Below are 20,894 nucleotides of genomic sequence, written 5' to 3'. Positions count from 1 at the left end.
TCTTTTTTTTCTTTTTATTTTCTTCACTCATTAAAAATATACTTGAACATAAAATAATATTATTATTAATTTTTTTAAGATTCTTAATAATAAGCACTGAAATAAAATAAATTTTCAGTTCTTATAGTTTTACAAGCCTTGAGATCACTTATGCAGCGTGTGCTGTTCCCACAGTTTGAAAAGCCTTACCACCCCTAGTGATCATATTCATCCAAGAAGGAGCCTACAAACTGTATTTATGAAATATTAATATCAAAATTAATAATAATAATTAGGCTACATAAAATATAAAAATAAATGTATATTAAAATTAGTTCAATTATTAATTTAAATTACATTTATTATTTATACGGTTTTACAAGCCTTGAAATCAGTTCTTACAGTTTTAAAGTCCTCGCCACCCCTAGCGATCACTTTGAAGATGCTCTCAAACCTTAAAGTTTAAATTGAAGAATATAAGAAAATATAAGATACTTTCTAAAAATAATACTCCTTTTAATAGTAAATTTATAAAAATGTTATTATATTTTAAAATTATCCCCAAAGTTTTGCAAGCTTTGTAATCAGAAAGCTTTCTGGCCATCCCTACAGTTTTAAAGGACTTGCAAGCCCTAGCGATCGCTTTAAAGAGCCTCTCAAAATGTAATAGGTAAAAATTTATAAAAAAAAAAAAACCAAAAAAGCCACCTCCCCCCTTAACTCTTTACTGTTTTGTTTTTGTTATCGCCTTTTTAAATAATTTTCTTCTTTTTTGTTTTTATTTTTGCACTTTTATCGTTGGTTTTGTTTTTATTTGCGAATTCGTTGTTTGCTCAATAAAATCGAAAATGCGACGACGACTCTTAAAAACAAAAACAAAAACAAACAAAAAATCGAGAAAAAAAAAACGCATCGAGTGGTGGATGGGGGTTGGCTCCAGGACTGGTGTCCTGTCTGCACGCAGTCGCCACACACCAACACACACTCAAGAACAACAACACACAGACACACGAGAGAAACACTCAAATAAACCCGTGCCAGACATTGACTCCAAAAACAACAAAAAAAAAATTAAACCAAAAAAATAGAAAAAAAAAAATTAGAAGGCGACAAGAACACACAGCCTATGTTGCACCACCCAGCCACCCAAATAAACGGCCGACAGGACGCAATTTTCCACCCACACACACACACACAGAGGCACTCACACAGACAGGACTTCGTCCTTTTTCGTTAAACGCCGTCGCCGTCGTCGTCGTCGCTGCTGCTGCTGCTCTTGCTTCTTGATATTTTTTTGTGTCTGCTTCTTCTTTTTTGTTGGCCTGCGTTGCCAAGGGTTTCCTTTGTTCCTTTGGCCACCCCCCCCACCACCACCCACTCTAAGCCAAGTCTGTTGCACTCACAAAACGAAGCGCGCGACCCCAAACAAAAACAGAAACAAGGAGACGGGGGAGGGGGGAAGGAGGAGGCAGTGGGCCGGCTTCTTCCCACAGGACATCCAAGCGGGGAATACCCTAGGGGTTAAACGGATCTAATAGGGTTAAGGTTTGATTTTCAAATAAAAACTGTAAGTTTATTTAATCTTTTTTCATTAGGATTTTTTTCTAGAATTTATCGACAAGTAATCTTAATTTTTTATCTTAAATAATTAAAAACTAAGTTCTTAATTCTAAATTTGGAATTAAACAAAAATGAATTAAATGGTTTTTAAATGTGTTTTTAATTTATTTCTACACTTTGAAAAAAATTGTATATATCTTATCTTATTTAAAAACAACATCTTATTTTGAAAAACTCCGTGTAACAAAAAAATATTAAGCTTAAATTTATAAAACATCTATTTTATTCAAAAATATTTTATAATTTTTTTTTAAATTTTATTATTTTGAATCTCAGTTATTATTAAAAACATATATATTTTTTTTTCAACTCAATAATATTATTTTTCAAAGATTTGTAATTTTTAAAAATTTTTCAAAGAGATTTATAATTTTAAAAAATAAATTTTTTTTTTAAATCAATTCTTATATTTTAAATACATATATGTATTTATCATAAATTATGTGTTTATTTTTAATTATATAATAATATATATTTTAGAAGAATTTTTATGAATTAATTTTTTAATCTTATAATTCTTATAATCTTATAGTTATATATCTTGTAATTTTTTTAATCTAATTCAAAATAATGTTTGTAATTTTCTAAAATTGCGTACTAGTTTTTTTAAAATATTTTAATAAGTAAGAAATGAAGAAGAAATGTAAGAAATTTTTAAAATTTTATTATAGACATGATTTGTATTATATATATTCAAAAATCTATTAAATTCCAAAAATAGTCAAGTATAAATTTAATTTAACTATATTTTTTATAAAATTATTTTCTAAACAACTTATTTTAACTAAAAACTCAAAACTTCAAAGTCTTTTTTAAAAGAAATCCGTTAAAAAAAAACTCAAATATGAATCACAATTTCCAAAATAAAAAGAAGTCATTATAAAGTCCTTAAAACATGTCCTTTTGTTTCAACAAAAAAAACCGAAATCTAGTTAATTTTTTTTTTTTTAAGAACGCACGTGATGAGAAAATAAAGACAAAAAAAATAGACAAAAACAAAAAGAAAATAACCACAATAACAAAAACACAACAAAAACAAATCTAATCTGACTAACGGACACTTTTGACTTAACTTTTGTTGTTGTCGTTGTTGTTGTTGTTTGGTTTTTGCGTGCGTCTAACCCTCGCTTCCTATGTCCTGCTATCCTCCCCCTCCCTCCACCGTAAGCCTGCCCTTCGCAACACCAACAACAACAAACAAAACATCGTCCAAAAAGAAAGCAAAAAAAAAAATAGAAAGTGAGAATTCTTCTTTTTGTTTGTGTTTTTGCATTTTCCTTGTTTTGCTCGTTTTGTTCGTTGCGTTTTTTATTTTTCGGCTCAAGAGCGCAGCTTTCGCTCTTTTGGCTCTCTTGAGATGCATTCGCACTGCAGGCGCCAAAAAGAGAGCGCATCTTTGTGTCTTGAATGTTGCCAAGCTTCTCCTTTGGCAACATTTTAGTGGCCAGCACCATGTTGCTAATACAATTTGGTCACCACAAGCACAAAAAATTAAACAATTAAAATGGGAAAGTTTGGAGAAGTTTATAATCCTTTTTATAGATTCCTCAAGGAACTACATATTTTTAAGGTTTTCTGTTAAAAATATTAATAATTAATGTTTCTATTTTTGTTAAGTTTTTTTTATGAAATATTAAATTTTATGTTTCTAATCAAGGTTTATTTTATAACTTTAATTTTTCTTTTCCTTTAATATTCTTAATAATAGTCCTTCCTTTAATATTCTTTCATAAAATGACCCTTCCCACCCTTAAGAACCCAGCAAGTGGTATCGAACCCCTAGAGAACTACGCCATATTGTTGTAACTATGGTAGGAAAGTGTCGGCCATTAAAAATCTATGAGGTATTTATGTATTTTAAAACAAAATGGAAGTTTTCTTAAGTAATAAGGTTAAAGAAGTTATATATTATATTAGTGAAGTTATATATTCATATTCTTAATAATAGTTATAATATAATATAATAATAATAATATAATATAATAATACTTATACTAATTTCTTAAAATTTAAGAAAAAGAGAAAATAATAGAAAATAATTCCAAAATAATAATAGAATTTTAAAATTTTTAAGATTTGTATTTTATTTTAAATATCTAGAATATATAAGATATTCAAAAAGTAGTAGAAATCGGAAGGATTTTAATCCTCAACCTAACATATTCTTACCCAAAAAGTTATATATAATATATATTTTGTATAATTTTGTAAGTTTTAATTAAAAAAAAGGTTACTTTTAATAAAAATTATACTCAATTATAAAATTCTTGAAAATTATTTCAAATATTACATCGTATGTTTAGTATTTTTTCGTTAAATTCAAACATCTTAGGCTTAGTTTATAGATCTCAAGTTTAAAACTAAACCCCTTTACATTTAATTAAAACCTTAAAATATTTTTAAATTAAATATTATGACCCATGACCCCTCAACCTCCATCCCTATGCTCCAACATCCAACAATTCATTTCGTTTCAGTTTCAAATATTTCCCAGCCGGCAGTCCTTTTGCAACCAAACTCCTTCAAGTTGTGCTGCTTCTTCTTCTCGGGTTTTGTGCCAAAAGAAAACCTTGATAAAATCTAAGAAAACCTCCGGCCATAAACACGAAAAAAAAAAAAAAGAAAAACAGGAAAAAAAACGGGAAAAAATAATAAAAACTGAATGCACTAGAACAGCTGCAACTCAAGAGCAAATAAAGGTCGCCGTCCCACTCTTCCCCACCCACCCTACAACCCTACAACCCCCAACCCCTACAGCTGCCCCCCATCCCCCCAAAACCGTCATGCAATCCCTCTGTCCCTCTCCCTAACCCGTCCCGCTCTCACCCACACATATCGATGGCTGCGTGAAGCGAAGCAGCGCCGTTGCAGCAGAGCAGCAGAGAGTGTCAGGTTGCTCGCTCTCTCTCGTGGGTTGGGTTAACTATCGTTGCCCAGCCTAAAACAGATCGCACGTATGTATGGTGAGTGTGTAATGCATATGGCTGCCCTGCTGCTCTTGTTGTTGTTGTTTGTTTTTATCTCGCACTCAACCACACACACACACACCTATACTCGCATATATATGCGGCCTATGCAATGCAATCGAGCGAATACGAATGATGAATCGCGTGTATGCGGAAACGAGAGGTGGCGATTGGGTTTGTTGTTGGCATTTTTAGTTTTTCTGCCGTTTTTGGTTGTTGCTTTTTTCGCCTCTTGTGCGTCCATTGGGCATTGCATTCGACGTTTCAGTGTGTGTGTAATGTGCGAGTGGGTGTGTGTGTGTGTGTGTGTGTGTGGGCTGGACAGCCTCTCTTTTCGTTAAACGCATAAATGTTGATTATACCAAATTGACAATTTGTTGTTGTCTCACTCCGTTTAACATTTTTTGTTGTTGTTGTTGTTGTTAGCCATTTAGCCAATTTTTAGTTTTTGGCAACATTTTTCAAGGGGAGTCTAAAGGACCTTTGGAGACACTTGAAATTAATTAGCTTAAAAAATTTAAAAATTAAAATAAAAGCATTTTTTGAAGTATTTGGATAGAAATCTGAGAAAAATAATTAATTTTTAAACACTTTTTATAATCTTAAAACAAACCTAAGTTAAAATCTATTAAAATTGTAAAATTAATTATAAAATTATAAAATTTTTTTAAAATTTTTGTAGTATAACTTTTAAAAGAATGTACCCTAAACTTAATTATTTACTGCTACTAACAAAACAAAATATATATACGCATTTATAACCTACAAAATAAAAAAAAATGTCTATATTAAAAAATAAAACATTGAAAAATCGACCTAAATTAAAAATTAGAAATATTTTAAAGGAGGAATAAGATTAAAAAATTATATTTTTCCGTCTTTTCCCCATCCAATTTCTTATTAATCCCTAATTAACCATAAATAATCTCATAACCTAAAACAATCGCCACTTTAAATCCAATAAGAAAACCTTAGCGCCCATATTCAAACCAATTGTATAAACAACAAACAGCTGAATGCTACAAAACCAGGGCTAGCAGCATGCCGGACAGCTGATTGCTACGAAAAACGGGCACGTTTGACAGCCGCTAAGCGATAGGGCTGCCATAAGCTACGACCAAAACACTAAATAAAATAAAACCAAAACATAGCAATTAGAAAACTAAAACCCAAAATAAATACTTTAAAACACAAACTTTTTAATAAAAATACTCTCCCATTTAATAACATCATACAAAACTATGAAAATTGCAAATAAAATAAAGTATTATTGAGCCGGCACGGCCTGGCAACCCTGGAAATCTGACATTGCCGCTCACACGTACAGAACACATGCAAGCGAGTCTCACACCGACAGACGCATACCAGCAAAGAGCAAAAATTTTTTTTCCGAGTGTGTTCGACATTCATAATTTTTGTGGCGGAGCTGCCTGAAAAAAAATAACCAAGAAATCCAACGAGAAAACGTTAAAAGTATTAACGCAAAAATAGCCAAATACCTGGTCCCGTACTCAGTGAGTCGAGTGTTGTTCATAATTATCGTAACTGTAAAGTAAATCATTGTTTTTGTCCCGCTGCTACCTAAGCTCCACCGAAAAGGCAAAGAAAAATTCCGTGTGCAAGTGCAAAGAGAACAAAAACAACAATGTAAGAAGCAAGAAGAAGCCGCTAAGAAATTAAAATTTATTTCATTAAATTTCAAATTTAATGTTTTTTTTTCTTAAAACATTTCTTGCAAAATACAGAGAGACTGCGGCATCGAATATCTTGTGTGCTTTTTTTTCTATCACTGTGTGTGTGTGGTTGTGTGCCTGTGTGTGTGTGTATGTGGTAAGTCTTTGTTTTAAAAAAAAAAAATTTGTTAATATTAAATTGTTTTTTTCTTTAATTATTGCGGCGTTTTCGTGTCGTTTTCTTTGTCTTCTTTGCAAAATTCGGCTACTCTCTTGGATTTCTTTTCTTTGTCTTTTTCGTGCCTGCGTGTCGGTGTTTTTTCTTCTCTCCTAGTGTGTGTGTGTGTGTGAGAGCAAAAAAATTTCTGCCAGCTCTTGAAATTTTTGCATGAAAATAGCGGAAAAAAAAGAACAAGAGCAACGTGGGGGGAAAACTGTAAACTTATTAGCTGGGTAACTTATTTAATTGCCAACTTTATTGATTTTCCAAAAACGCCGCATGGTTCGCCCTTCTCTTCGCCCCTCCACCCTATGCTTGTTCTTCTTGCCTGCTCTGCTTCCTCTTCTTCCGCTTGCGTGTCGCGGCGTGTGTGTGTGTGTGCGTGCGTTTGTCACCCAAAAGAAATCAATAAATTTTAATAGAATAAAAGCCGCATATACACTCCCCCACCCGACCCCCTCCTCCACACCTGAAGATAATTACTAATTACCGCGTAAGTAGGCTTTGGTTGTTTGTGGAATTCGTGGTATAGTTATTGGAAGTCTATTTTGTTGTTGGAATTTCTGGAAATTTCCTCCTGGCTGCAATGGTGCGCATATGGGGGGGTGTGGGGGGAGGGGGCCTTGCGTCGCGGAACGAAGCACGCGCGCCATTGTGCGTCACTAGACGCTTTGTGTCTGTTTACTTTTGTTTTCCTTTTTTTTTTTTTTTTTGTTTAACGATTTAAAAGGACTTGCAAGGTCATAGTGAGGGGGGTCCTAGTAATGACAGGGGTGGTCCTGCTTACACAAATATATATAATATTTTGATAAAGCTAAATATTTAGTATTCTTTTTTTTTAAAGATATAAAAGAAATGGCAAGGTCATAGTGAGGAGTGTTCACGTGGTGGCGCCCACAAGGGGTGGCTCTAGTTATGAACACTTTATAAAATATTCCAAACATATTTTTTTTTATTTATTTTAAATATATTTTGTTAAAATTTATATATTAAATGAAAAGTTCTTAAAAAGGGGGGTACTTCTAATAACATGGTTTAATACGAAATTATTATTTTTTTTCTTTTTTGAAAGGGGTGATATAGTCACAAAAAAAGATTTTTAAATAAAAAAAAAAATTAAAATTTGGAAAAGTTCTTTGATTTGATTTTTCTGCCTTTTTAATTACTTCAAGGAGGGTCTTATTATAAATAGAATTGTAGCAGGATCTTACATTAGATACATTTAAAAAAACTACAAAATTGTAGTTTCATATTAAAATTTACGGTTTTTTTTTTATCTAAAAAATGAAAAATAAATTTAAATTGTTTAGTAATGGGGAGGCTTCTATTAAAATAAAAATATTGTAGAATTACCAAAAAAGTTTATTAGTTTTTTCTTACAATTTTATTAAACACTTTAATTTTTGATTGAAATAATATTTTTTTTAAATTTGTTAAATTTCCCTACCAAGTCCCCCCTTAAGTGCAAAGAAGCTCCATGCCATGTTTTAGAGAGACATCTTTGTGGCATGCAAAATTCTGTGTTGCGAAAACTTTCTTGAGGAAAGTGAAAGCAAACCAAACCCAGCCAAACACCCCTAGCAGCGACCCCTCTCTCCTCCTTCCCCACAGACCACCTTATTGCCTCTCGCCCTCCCCCATCCCGCGCACGTACACTTGGGACGACGTCCTTGAGGAGGAAAAGCAAAAATATAAAAAAAATACGGTTGTTCATTTTTTTTAACGGTGAAATGCTGCACATGCCGCAGGAATTGAATTACTTGGAGAGAGAACAGCTGTTTTTATTAATTTTTAGAAAAAATTAGAAAAATGTATTGGTTGTTATTTTAAGGTTTTATACAGAAATCTGGAAGAACTGTAACTACATACATAGTTCTAAGAAAATATAAGCTGATATAGGGGTTTACATGGTTTGTATTTTAGAAAAATAAATAAACAAAGAAACTGAATAAGAGAGTCATGAAAAGGGGTACATATATTGATTTGGAAGGTGCTTTGGGTCTGGAATGCACTTGAAATCTAAGAAGAGACGTGTTCTTGCATGTCTTTAGTCACTTTTTCAAGAAAAAATCCTTAAAACTAAGCAAATTAGAAAAGTAGGACGTATTTTATTAAATATAGTGTGAGAAATAGGATATAGTTTGTGTTTTAGGAGCAAAATTATAAATTAAGGGACTGATAGACACCAATGTGGGGTTTAAGATATAAATGAGCATGAAATTAAGGACTTTATTAATTTTTTAACACTAAAAGATAGAAGAAAACGGGTATGATATCTGGGAAGGTGTTTCGGCAGGCATGAAATATAAGATTTTATTAATTTATCAAGACTAACATACAGAAGAAAACAGTGTGGAAGAAAGATAGGGTACATGGAAGGTTGTTTTGGACATGAATAGATATTAATTATAAAATCCGAGACACGTTTTAGCATGTTTTTATTCATTGTTAAACACTAAGATATAGAAGAAAACGACTATATTCACTTGGAAGGTTATTTTAGTCATGAATACATATGAATTTTAACATCAGAGACATGTTCTAACTTGTTTAAAATCCCAAAAACCTAACCTAAGAACTATTCCTGAACCTTAAAATAGAAACTATTTTACTAAAAATAGTGTGGGATATTGGACTCTTAGTGGAATATGTAGGTTAAATACTATAAGACATAAAATTGTGGTTTGGGACATGAAAGGACATGAAATCAGGGATCAGAGACATGTTCTTGCAAGGGATGCAAGAAGACGGGTATGTTGGCTTGGAAGGTGGTTTTGGATATGAAAAGACATTCTAAGATAAGCGACATGATCTTGATTGTCTTATATGTAAACTTAAAAAAAAAAAAAATTTCCAAAAAACAAAGAAGCCTCATAAACCCCAAAACTTGTACTGTCAAAAGGCCTGAACCCAGTTTTCATCATTAAATTCAGAACCTCTGCTGCATACGGAACACATTTCATTTTATAGTACAACTTTTTTGTAAAAAATATTTTATATTTCGTTTTATTTTCGATTTTTCTTCAACAGTATTGACGCACCAACCAGATATCCCAAGCCGAAAAGGTCTCAACTTCAGAAGAGGGTCCATCTCCATCACAAGGTCGAGGAAAGAGTCGAGTCTCGAGTCGAGAGAGCAGCGCTTAGAGAGCAGAGAAAATGTCGAGTCTGCCACGTCGTATCATTAAGGAGACGCAGCGTCTGATGCAGGAGCCGGTGCCGGGAATCAATGCCATACCCGATGAGAACAATGCCCGTTACTTCCATGTGATCGTGACCGGGCCCAACGACTCGCCGTTCGAGGGCGGCGTTTTCAAGTTGGAGCTGTTCCTACCGGAGGACTATCCCATGTCGGCACCGAAGGTCCGTTTCATCACCAAGATCTATCATCCGAACATCGATCGTCTGGGTCGCATCTGTCTCGATGTGCTGAAGGACAAGTGGAGTCCTGCACTGCAGATACGCACCATTTTGCTGTCGATCCAGGCCCTGCTCAGTGCCCCCAATCCCGATGATCCCTTGGCCAACGATGTGGCCGAGCTCTGGAAGGTCAACGAGGCGGAGGCCATACGCAATGCTCGCGAGTGGACCCAACGGTATGCCGTTGAAGACTGAATGCCCGATGAAGGAGCACCACAAACGAGGGAGGAGGAGTAGTAGGATCAGGATGAGGATCTGTAGGTGTTGCAACAGCATATTTGGTGCTGTTGCCATATTGCGTTTTGCGGGCGGGTGGGGAAGCATACTTTAACAAAAAAAAAAAAAAACCATATACCAGATGAAGAAAGCCAGGTGAAGTCCACGAGAGAGCGAGGGAGTGAGGAACGAAGCCTGAAGAAGAAGAACCACAAGTAAAAACTACAAGCAAACGATAAAAAAAAAATAAAAAATAAAAAAAATAATACCACACCACACACCCAATATAATAAGATGGCAAGAAAAAAAATCAATACAATTTTTTTTTTTTTATCTTGAATTGGAAAAACTTTCTCGGGCGGGATATATATTATATAAATATACGTATACATATAAATATAAAAAATAAAAAAAAAATAAAATAAATATATTTTTTTCATCCAAACGATCGGGGCGATCGGCGAACGGAAAGTGGAGATAGCGAAAGCATTCTTTATGTAAGTTTAAATTTTAAACTTAAAAAAAAATAAAAGAAAACAATACACGTATCTGTTTAAAAACATTTCCTCCAGAGTTCTTTAATTTTTTTTTTAAATTTTTTTGTGGAAAAAAGGGGGCGGCTATACTATATATATAACATATATATATTTGTATCTGTATTGGAAATAACCAATCCATAAACATAAACCCAAGTAGCGATTCAAAAGGCAAAAAATATAGATATTTTCTTAATTTTTTTAATAAAAAATAAAATTTTTTTTAGTTTAAAAAAGTGAAAATTTTTCTATAAAATATTCGATTGTTAAATTGAGCTTTGCCTGGGTTGTGTTTTAATGAGTCCCTTTGACTAAAAAAAAGATTAAAAAATTTACCTTTTTTTTTTTTAAACAAACAAAGAAGCCTTTAAGCTATTAGTAAAAAAAAAATAACAATATGATATAAAACAATAAATGCATACAATATATATATTTATACAAAAATAAAATAATAAATGTAGTGGCTTGATTTTGTGAACTTTACAGTGAAACCCCAACAAAAGCAACAAAAATTATGTACAGTAATTCAATCACTTTTTTTTCACCCAAAAAATCACTAAAAAATAAAAAAAAAGAAACACAATAGCAACAACCAACCACAAATCAAAGAAAAATTAAAAAAAAAAAATAAAAATAAAAAATTAAGCAAAGTTTTGATTCAGTTTCTTTTTTTTCATTAAATTATTTTTTTTTCTAAGAAAAAGTAAAACAAAAAACGTAAAATAAAAACAAAATAAAAATGAAAAATTTAATAAAAATTTAAAAAATTAAAATAAAATGATGGTGTTTTCTTTTAAGGTGGGAGGAGGTTTTAAAACAAAGGTTTGGAAAAAATGTGAAAATTGTGTTTTTGTGAGAAATATTTCATTAAAAATTAGATTAGAGTTTGAAATTAAAATTTTTTGTTGTTTTTTATTTACTAAATTCTTTATTTTTAAGATAAAAAGAAGCAAATGTTAAAAAATTAGTAAAAGATTCTTATTCATTTAATTTAAAAAATTGAAGTACATATCTGGAAAATTTTTAGGGAGGGTGGTTTTTAAAACATTATTTTTGGAAGATTAAATTATTTTTTCTTTTAGTTTTATGTAACTATTTTACATAACTTTCCAAAAAAAATTTAAATTGATAAATGAACTTTACCTTTTTTAAATGAATTTTTTTAGTAAATTTATTTTTTAAATGTATTTTTTTTAGTTTAAAAATTCCCTTTTTTTCTGTTTCTTTTTTTTTTTTATTTTTTTCTTTGTGTATTTTTTTTTTGTGTTGTTATTTTAAACTGCCCAATGGCCACACCCCCGCCCGGAAAAGCCGGAAAATCCAAAGGACCTGTTTCCCGTCTCTGATTGGGCACTCTCGCACATACACACACACTCTGTTACACACACAAGTGCATTCATATACATACATATATGGTGTCCTGGCGATTTTGAGGCCCCATTTGACCAGCACTGGGCAGTCAAATGTCGAACCTAAAGGAATTTTTTCCACTATTTTCCTTGTGTGTTTCTGTCTCTCTGTGGAAAATGGGCGGGTGGAAAATTCGACACCGTCGGGTGGGTGGTGGAAAAACGCATATGCAAAGTGCGACATGTCCTGTATGTGAGTGTGTGTAGGTGTGTCTGTTTTTTAGGATTTTTATCGGCAGCTTCATTGTGTGTTGCAGACACACACACACACAGGTTGAGGCTTAAGGGGGGGCTCTGTCAGGTGGGTGGGTGTTTGGTCGGTCAGACCATAACTATGGCTATTAATCGTTACAAGAGCTGCCTCTCCTCCCCCCCACTCTCAAGTGTCGCTTCTATTTTCCATTTTCCTACTATTTCCGTCTTGCTCTGGGGGCTTTGTATCTCTTTCTAGGCACATTTCCCAGGTGGGTTTTAGTTTTTCTTTTTAACTATTTTTTTTTTTAATGGCAAGCACTTGTCTCTTGATTACTGGTTTGGTATTTAAAACTAATCAGCATGTAAAGTCTTGGGTTTGTATTTTTTGAAAGGTTCACAATGGTATTTTAGTGATGTCCTTATAGACATGTTCTATCACTATTCTATCACGTAGAACTATTAACAGCAAAGTTCTTAAAAGTCTACCTATCTATCATATATCTTATGGGGATGTTTCTGTTAAATTATCATATTAAGCCAAAAAAAAAGTCATTTGTATGATATACAGATATGTATGTACTGAATATAGAAGTGTCCTTATGTCCAATTGTCCGTTATCGTATGTCTATTTTCTAGTTTATACGCTGTACTATTACGAAATGTATTACGAATTGTTTGTACATTTGGTAATGGTTTGGTATATGGTATAAGAAAGTAAAAGTAAAGTAAAACTAAAAATTAAAGCAAATTATATAAATGGTCTATACCAGCCTATAATATCTATACCAGTGTTCGAACTTGCCTATAAACTGCTTAGACTATAGTGTATAGTGCCTATATAGTGCCAATACTTTTCCAAGTCTTAATGCTATTAAGCTATTGTTACTTTATCAACAATTATAAGAAAATACATGTATTCTGAAAATAATATAATCCTCAATCCTCAAACTAATATAAAAACTATATCTGTAAAAGCAACAGCTATAGTTATTACATGCATACATATACATACATATATTCTTTTGTCTGTTTAACAGTTTCTAGGTTAAACTATTATTCTATTCTATTATTCTATGTAGTTTTAAGCTTTAAAACTGATATATTTTTTAAAACACTCCCTGAAATTGTTTTTCCAAAGATTCTATAAGGAAGCAGAATCTGAAAACAATGAGAACTATAACAGTAAAAGCAAAAGCCCTAACTTCCAAGAAACGTCCATTAATAAAAAAAATACCATTAAAAAATTCTTTGTAAGCTTTACTAAGCTTTGGTACACATCCTTTCTCGGGTTTCTCGATGACCTGTTAAAGTCCTTGCAAGTTACCTTTTAGATAAAGTTAAAGACAAGAATGAACATGTCCTTAAAGTATGTCAAAAATCCAGAAAATTGTCAATCAAGCTCTCAGCTTGTTTTGTTGCATTTCTTTACAAAAAGACCTTCTAAACCAGTTCCTTGATACCCTATTGAAGTCCTTGAAAGCTTCCTCTTAGATCAAACTAAAGACAAGAATAAACATGTTTTAAAAGTAGGACAAGCGTTACAATACCTAAAGATAGGTCTTAGCTTGACTCTCAAGAAATTGGAGTTACCTTAACAGGGAAAGTACTTTTTAAGGTATCTAAAGAAAGGAATTAATAGCTTAAACCCATTCTCATATACCTTAACCCATTCGAACCAAATAAACCGATCAAGTACAGTCACCATTGTCCTTATTTGTCCTCTGAGATATCAATTATTATTCCAGCATTTCGGTCAATAACAATAACCACCTCTCACTTTTCGATCGTTTTTTTTTTTGTCAAAAAAAAACTAGTTGGCTGATTGTTTTGGCATTTTTGGCGAAAGTTTCTCGCCCGACATGGTACAGTCTATCCCAAAGGACCTCTAGTGCACCTGTTATCGCCCTCTCTCGCTCGCACCGTTGAAGGCGCCATTTTTGTTTGAAAGCTAATCGAAAAAGGGCGTACAGCCTAGACCTAAACCCGCACTAACAGACACACATACATACGTAGTAGATGCAATGTCCGGAAGTACAGTCGACACCCAAAAAAGGCCAGTTAGACCAAAAGAGAGAGAGAGCAATATGGAGGAGTATGGGGTGAGGGATTGGGGTATTGGGAGTGCGAGCGAGAGGGGAGGTGCCACTCGCATCGCATTCAGCAAAACATCATCAAAATTGTAAAAATAAACAAAAGCCAACATGCATAAAACCAATTTCCATTAGGGCCAACACACACACACACACACACTAACACACATATGACGCAAACACACGCACATGCAGCTCTGTGCAGTAGCGCTGTCTCGCTCTAGCAGGACATCACTCTCTCACTCGAACTCGCAACGTTGTCTGTATTTTTTGGCCTGTCCATTGCAGCATTGAACAAAGTTTCGGGTTTTAGATTTTTTCTTCCTCTTTTTCAAGTGGGTGGGTGGAGGAGGGAGACAGGACTCGGACTCGGACTCGGACTGGACTGGACAGGGGCTTGGCATGGCCTGGCCTGGCCAGGACTTTCGGTCTCCGAGTCTCTGCCTAAAAATCCTCACAAAAAGCAAAAGGATAAAAGCGTACTGCTCGAGAGTGAGCTGTATCCTTAATTGATATCGCAGCAAGGAATTTCAGTGTGCCAGTGCCACCCCCCCACCCCCTCTCTCGTGATGGTGGTGGAGGGGGGGGAAAAAATAGAAAGAGGAAAGACCAGGCTTCGGACAGGATGAGCTCTCTGCGCTATATCTCGTGTTTCTTTTTTTTTTTTACCGAAAAGGGTGTATGGCACGCATGGGCGGGTGTCGGTTTTGGAGAGTGGCGGGAGGGGGGAGGCGCGGGTGTCCAGCGGTTAGGGCCAGTGTGTTTTTTTCCCAACACACACACTCACACACACCCCTACCCTTCTCTTAGTCCTTTTTTTTTCTGTGGGTTGAGTTGGAAACGCAACGAGGATACTGCATGCGATAGGTCGGAAATTTTCTGCCGAGCTCGCAATCAGCTATCCTTTGGACTAGGACCCCCCCCTCTCCCCCCTCTCCCCCCTCTCCCCCCTCTCCACCCTCTCGCTATACCTCGCACATGGTGGCGCACCTGCAGCACAAATGTGCAAGGGGGGAACGGGGTGTGCAAGTGTGTGTGCAGGACGCAGTAAAATGGCGGCATCCCAGGCCTTTGGGCTTGGCCAGAGTCCGTGTGTGTGCGTGCAACCGCCCCCGCCTCTGCCTCTGCCTCTTCCTGCCTTGCAGCCTGCCGCGTTTTCTGTGTTTTACTGTGTTGCCTCCCACACACACACACACATAGTTGCCACCCCTATTCTCCCTTTTGTTTCGACTTTGGTAGGCGCCATCGCCAACCCCCTTTGGGGGCGCCCATGCACCAAAATGCGAAGTTCATGCAACTTAGGTCTAGGGATGTCTGTCTCTATTTGCGTGTGTATACCTATATATATGTGTGTGTGGGGGGACTGGGGGCGGCTCCTTTTGGGGGTCGTGTGCGTTGCATGTCTGGCCCAAGCACACACAACCCACCAATACATACACACACATAGACCCCGAGTGGTCGAATAGATAGTTGCAACTTGCGTTTCACGAAAATAAGTTGGGCCTTTCAATAATTGATAGATACTTTTTAAATAGTATTAGGAATTTTTGAATTAAAAGTAGAAAAAGTTAAAAAATAAGTGAGTCTTAAAAGAAAATAATTATTTTAAAAGGGGTTCGAACTTCAAACCTTTGACTTTTATTGTTTGTCTTTTAAGTTATTGAGAAATAAGACTAGAGAGACTTATGAGTAGACGAGTAATATACGAGAGTTCGGAATAGCTAAATTTTAATAACTTTTTAATTATTTATGAATACATTTTAAAGAGTGTGATTTTTTAAATTAGATTAATAATAAAATTTCCCACATTTTATTATTAATCTTATTTAAAAAATCACTTAATTTAACTTAATTTTATTTCGTAAAGAAAATAGAAAAAGTAATAAAAGAAAGGGGTTTGAACCCTAAGTCCTAGGGATTTGTTCTTTTTTCAAGCCTACAGTTTAAATAAGTATTCAAAAATGTTTATATTTATCAGTTTTTTTTTTAAATAAAGAAAAAATTATTTTTAAAGGGTTCGAACCCTACTCATATTTTTTTTAAGTTACTACTAATAGAGACTCTACTATAATAGAGAAAGAAGATTTGAGATAGTAATACGATTATAGTAATACAGTAATAATAATAATAAATAATTAGTTAGTTTTAGTTTCACCTTTATATAGTACCAATATTTTCTTAACCTTAAAGGGTTCGAACTCCTGACTTGGCTATTGAATTCTTCACTATTAAAATGTGTACCCCAAAGTTTATACTTAAACTTACTGATATCAAAGCTTATATTTTATAAAAAAACAAAATATTTTGTTTCCCTATTTTTACTTTGGGATTCGAACTTTGGGACTTAATTATTAGAAATATTAAATAAGTTTATTATTATAGAACAAGAATATTATATTAGAATATTTATTATTAGAATAAGTTTGTAGTTTCTAATACCAACCGTATTGTATAATGTCTACGATATTTATAACCGTTTTCTGCTATGACCTTACATCCATGAAACGCACTGTGGTCCATGTGGCATCGCTTGTACTTGTATTTACAGATATGTTTTCACATATCCAATGAATAGCCGCAGTGCCCTGTCCTGTCCTGTCCTGTCCTGTCCATCTTCTCGTGTTCGGTTTTCCCCGTTGGGGCCAGCCTATAGAAACTTTTCCGGGAATTAAGTTAACAAAATGCACGTATTCCAACTATCTATATACATATATACATATCTCAGTGTCTATACAGTATCTTTGTTTGTATTGGATGATGGGCCATCCATTAACCCTAAATTAATTACAACTTTAACAGCTTAAGTGATTAAAACATTTATTTATGCGTCTGACAACTGTCATACACTATGATTTATTTCAAGCACTTCAAGAGCTTTCTTTTGAAGGCTTTAAGATTTCTAAAATTGGAATATTTGTTCCAGGTTCGAGGTATTTTTCAATTTCATTGAGATTTTTGGTCTCTGGCATTCTATATCCCATGTATATCCTTTAATATTCTGTTGGCATTTCCCCTCAACCATGTTCTTCTAGTTATTTATTTATTTATTTTTTTGGTTTCTTTTTTTTTTTTACGCTTCTGGGACTGTTTGACGTTGACGATGACGAGGACCGAAAAAAAAAGTGGACGGAACCGCCTACGAAACACGCCTATTGTTGCCACCTCCCACACACGTTCTCTCGGCGGAAAAATATAAAATAAAATTCACACACAGACATGCTTCGCATGTGGCCCTGGCAACCCTTTCGCAAAAAAAAAGAGGAAGAAGGGAAATAACGGTCCGACAGGAGGCGGCTAGTTGGGGGGATTGGTGGGTTAGGTGGGAACCCTGGTTTTTGGGCTCGGCCTAGCCGGACTGAACGCTTTGGGCGCATTTCGCTTAACGTTTTTCAACCAGAAAATCGATAAGTGCGCACGTTCAGGAATATATATGTATATATATATCCTTAGAAATATATATATAAATACCATATATGGTATACACCGCATTTGGAGATAGACTTTAGGGTATTCCATGTCATTTTATGGAGGAAATACTTTCCAATCCGCTTAATATTTCTCATTCTTGTTGAAAGTTTTCATTTATTTAATATTTATTTAAGGAATATAGGATAGTCCTATATAACCTGCACATATATACATATATGTATGTATTGTGGCACATGTGGCATAAATATGTCGACATGGTGCGTCGTAGGCCAGAGATGGCTTCTAGTTTTCTGTTTTCCTCGCAGCAAATGGATGAAAAACAGTCGAATGTCCTGGCAGGCAGCAGGAGCAGGACCAGGAGTAGGGTAACCAGGGAGCTGGAGGGGACTGACTTGAAATCCCTACGTGCGCTTTGCTGTTTCATCAATTATTTATTTCGGTTTTGTGCCACTGGACATGACAGGCGGCGTGGGCGGCGGGCGAAGGATTGTTCAGGGATATATGTATATATATATATATATATATATGCATGTATAGCACAAGGTAGTAGGTAGTGGAGCATTGGGAACCTGGAAAACTAAGGACAAAGCCCGTCGACCAGGGCTGCCCTGCCACCACCAATCCCTTGACTCCCTTGGAAGCAAACTTGCTCCACTACATACATACATACATATCGAAAGAGAATATACCTACAAACAACATTTACCATATTGTTTACTCGACTGTTTCCATCAAATATTCAGAGATCAATTGAAGCGGAATATGCTTCAGAGTTGCTTACATAATTCACTTGTAGCCATTCGGGCTAGACTCCTTAAAAATAGTTTTATAATTATTCTTCTATGAATATCATTCGGTTGTGAGTGTGGCAGGGAATTTTCGTTGAAAATAAATTATGAAAAAAGAGCCTTTTCTTCAAAAATAAACTAAAAATTGAGCTTGAGATCCTGAAATATCATTTTTAAAATATAAAATGTAGTTTTAATTACATGAAATTGTAAATAAAATTATTTTTAAAATATTATAAAATAAATTATAATATTTCAACTAAAAACACACGCGTTTTAAGGCTCTTCAAATCACGATTCTTAGAACTATACTTCTATAGTTCTATACTTATAGAACCAATTTCACTTCCACATAACCTCTTTTTATTAAGATCCTTTTTCTCTCATCCATATCCTTATTTCGTTGCTTTCCGTTCTTTTTTGTGCTGAGAACGCATTTGTTAGCTAAGATTTGCTTTGAAATGTGCGTTAAGATTGTCCCGCTAACGATTTTAAATATTTTTATTTAAATTTGGTTTAATAATAGCTATAATCATAAATTAAAAACAATTACGTGTGAAAAAACCATATTTATTATAAAACGCCTGTTGTTTTTATGTTTTTTGTGTTATCTGTGTCTGCGGCTCTGTGTTATTTAATTTAAATTCGCTTTTCACCTTAAAAATATCCAAAATGAACTTAAAGAACTTAAACCGTTTCTAATAATTCGAAAGGTAATCGTTTCTCTAATTCTAAAGGCTTACAAAACCTTGAACATTATTCGTGGCCGCATCCTCCTTCCGAATCTAAAAAGTAGGGATGTCGGAAATATATCAAAATATCAATATATCGATATATTTTCTCTTAAAAAAAATATTATTATCGGAATATTTTTTGGGCAAAAATAGTCGATAATAATATTTTTGAGTTGGTATTTCCGATATTTTATGTTTGGTCACTCTTAAGCCAGAAATTGGCATTAAGTTATCTTATCACGCCTGGAAGTTCCGTTCCATCTGAACGGTTGGCTTCTGCCATTAAATATATTGTCTGTGACTCCCGTAGTCGAATGACAGACCAGCATATAACCGAAAGAGTTTTTTTTAAATTATTGAAGAAAGATTTTTTTTGTAATTAAGAGTAATTAGGATCATTAAATAAGTGAATTAGGTAATTAGCATTATTTAGTACATATTCCATGAATTAATTAAGTTTTAAAGAACTTTTTTTTTATATTAATTTTTTTTATAAATAAATTTGAATACAATGTCCTTAATAATTTTGTTATTTTTTATTTCAATGAACGTTAATAAAAGTTGCTTGAGAGTGGGTATAAATATTTGTTGTTTTTCAATTCACTTATTAAATAAAAAATAGCTCTTATTTGCAGTTCATGGCGGATGAAAACACATATTAAAACCTTTTTTTAAATTTACAAATAACCTTTTTTCAATTTTAGCTGACCATAAAATATATCAAAAATACTCGATATATCGATTTTTTTTTGTGATATTTCTTAATATTATCGTTTGATATTTTTTTCACAGCAAATATCATCAATACGATATTTTTTCAAAAACCAACAACCCTACTAAAAAGTATACACCTACGTATTTAAGAAAAAAGGTAAGTATTTTCATATTAGAGAAATAAAATATTGTTTCTTTAAGTAAAAAGATGTCTAATTCTAATTTTCTGATAAATGTTTCATATTACACATGTTTGATAAATGTATGATTTCCGATGCCGTATAAGCCTTAAACCACATTAAGCTTCTGTTTATTTTAAAATCTTTTCCTAAATAAAAAAAAGCTATTAAGAAACCTAATGAAATCCATTTGTTGGCGAAGATGAATAAAACTAAAGTTAACACTTGAACACCTGGAAAAAAAGCTGCCGTAGGACATTAATCATGAATAAAGGATTTAGAATGTGCCTTGGGTGGTCCACTCCCACCCACTGCAGAGGCCTTCCGAGGCTAGATTTTTGGAGTTTGGTTGGTGGTCTTTTTTTTTTTTTTTGACCAGGCAGGCCGAAGGAGAGCATTGTTGCCGCAACCATCAATAATAACGCAATGGGGCAAGGCAACCGGTAGCTGACAGAATTAGTTGCAAAAATTTATTTATGACTCTTTGTTGGCTGTGGCATTGTTACCTGTAATCCGTACCACCCCCGTCTCCCCCTCCCCACCCGCCATATACCCTTACCCATACCTGATTTATGGCGCCCCGATAGTGCTGCCAATAATTGGCCAAAAGAAGCAGCCCCAGCAGCGCAAACTTTTGTCTCCATCTCGAGGTAGATTTTTTTTCTTTATCTTTTCCTTTATATAATATATAGATACTCTTTTTTTCTTTAAGTATTACTCTTCTTT

General features: G+C 33.9%; 1 protein-coding gene across 3 annotated transcripts; it reads left to right on the top strand.

Moving 5' to 3' along the window:
- The first annotated feature begins 5,914 nt into the window (after positions 1 to 5,914).
- Positions 5,915 to 10,656, top strand: ben (bendless). Of its 3 annotated transcripts, XM_070283113.1 has the most exons (3): positions 5,915 to 6,079; positions 6,152 to 6,212; positions 9,489 to 10,656. In XM_070283113.1, the coding sequence occupies exon 3, from the start codon at positions 9,618 to 9,620 to the stop codon at positions 10,071 to 10,073; it is 456 nt and encodes a 151-aa protein (XP_070139214.1). In that variant the 5' UTR covers positions 5,915 to 6,079; positions 6,152 to 6,212; positions 9,489 to 9,617; the 3' UTR covers positions 10,074 to 10,656. The 3 variants fall into 3 exon arrangements, with proteins under 3 accessions (XP_070139214.1, XP_017107440.1, XP_070139215.1); XM_017251951.3 differs by lacking the exon at positions 6,152 to 6,212; XM_070283114.1 differs by lacking the exons at positions 5,915 to 6,079; positions 6,152 to 6,212 and adding an exon at positions 9,356 to 9,427.
- Positions 10,657 to 20,894: the final 10,238 nt, after the last annotated feature.

This window comes from Drosophila bipectinata, chromosome XR (assembly GCF_030179905.1).
Source record: "Drosophila bipectinata strain 14024-0381.07 chromosome XR, DbipHiC1v2, whole genome shotgun sequence".
Lineage (NCBI taxonomy): Eukaryota > Metazoa > Arthropoda > Insecta > Diptera > Drosophilidae > Drosophila > Drosophila bipectinata.
The sequence above is the reverse complement of the archived record's forward strand: the minus strand, read 5'-3'. Positions and strand labels throughout refer to the sequence as shown.

Excerpts from the sequence above, each read along its gene's own strand:
- ben (XM_017251951.3), top strand. The coding sequence starts at position 9,618 with ATGTCGAGTCTGCCACGTCGTATCATTAAGGAGACGCAGCGTCTGATG.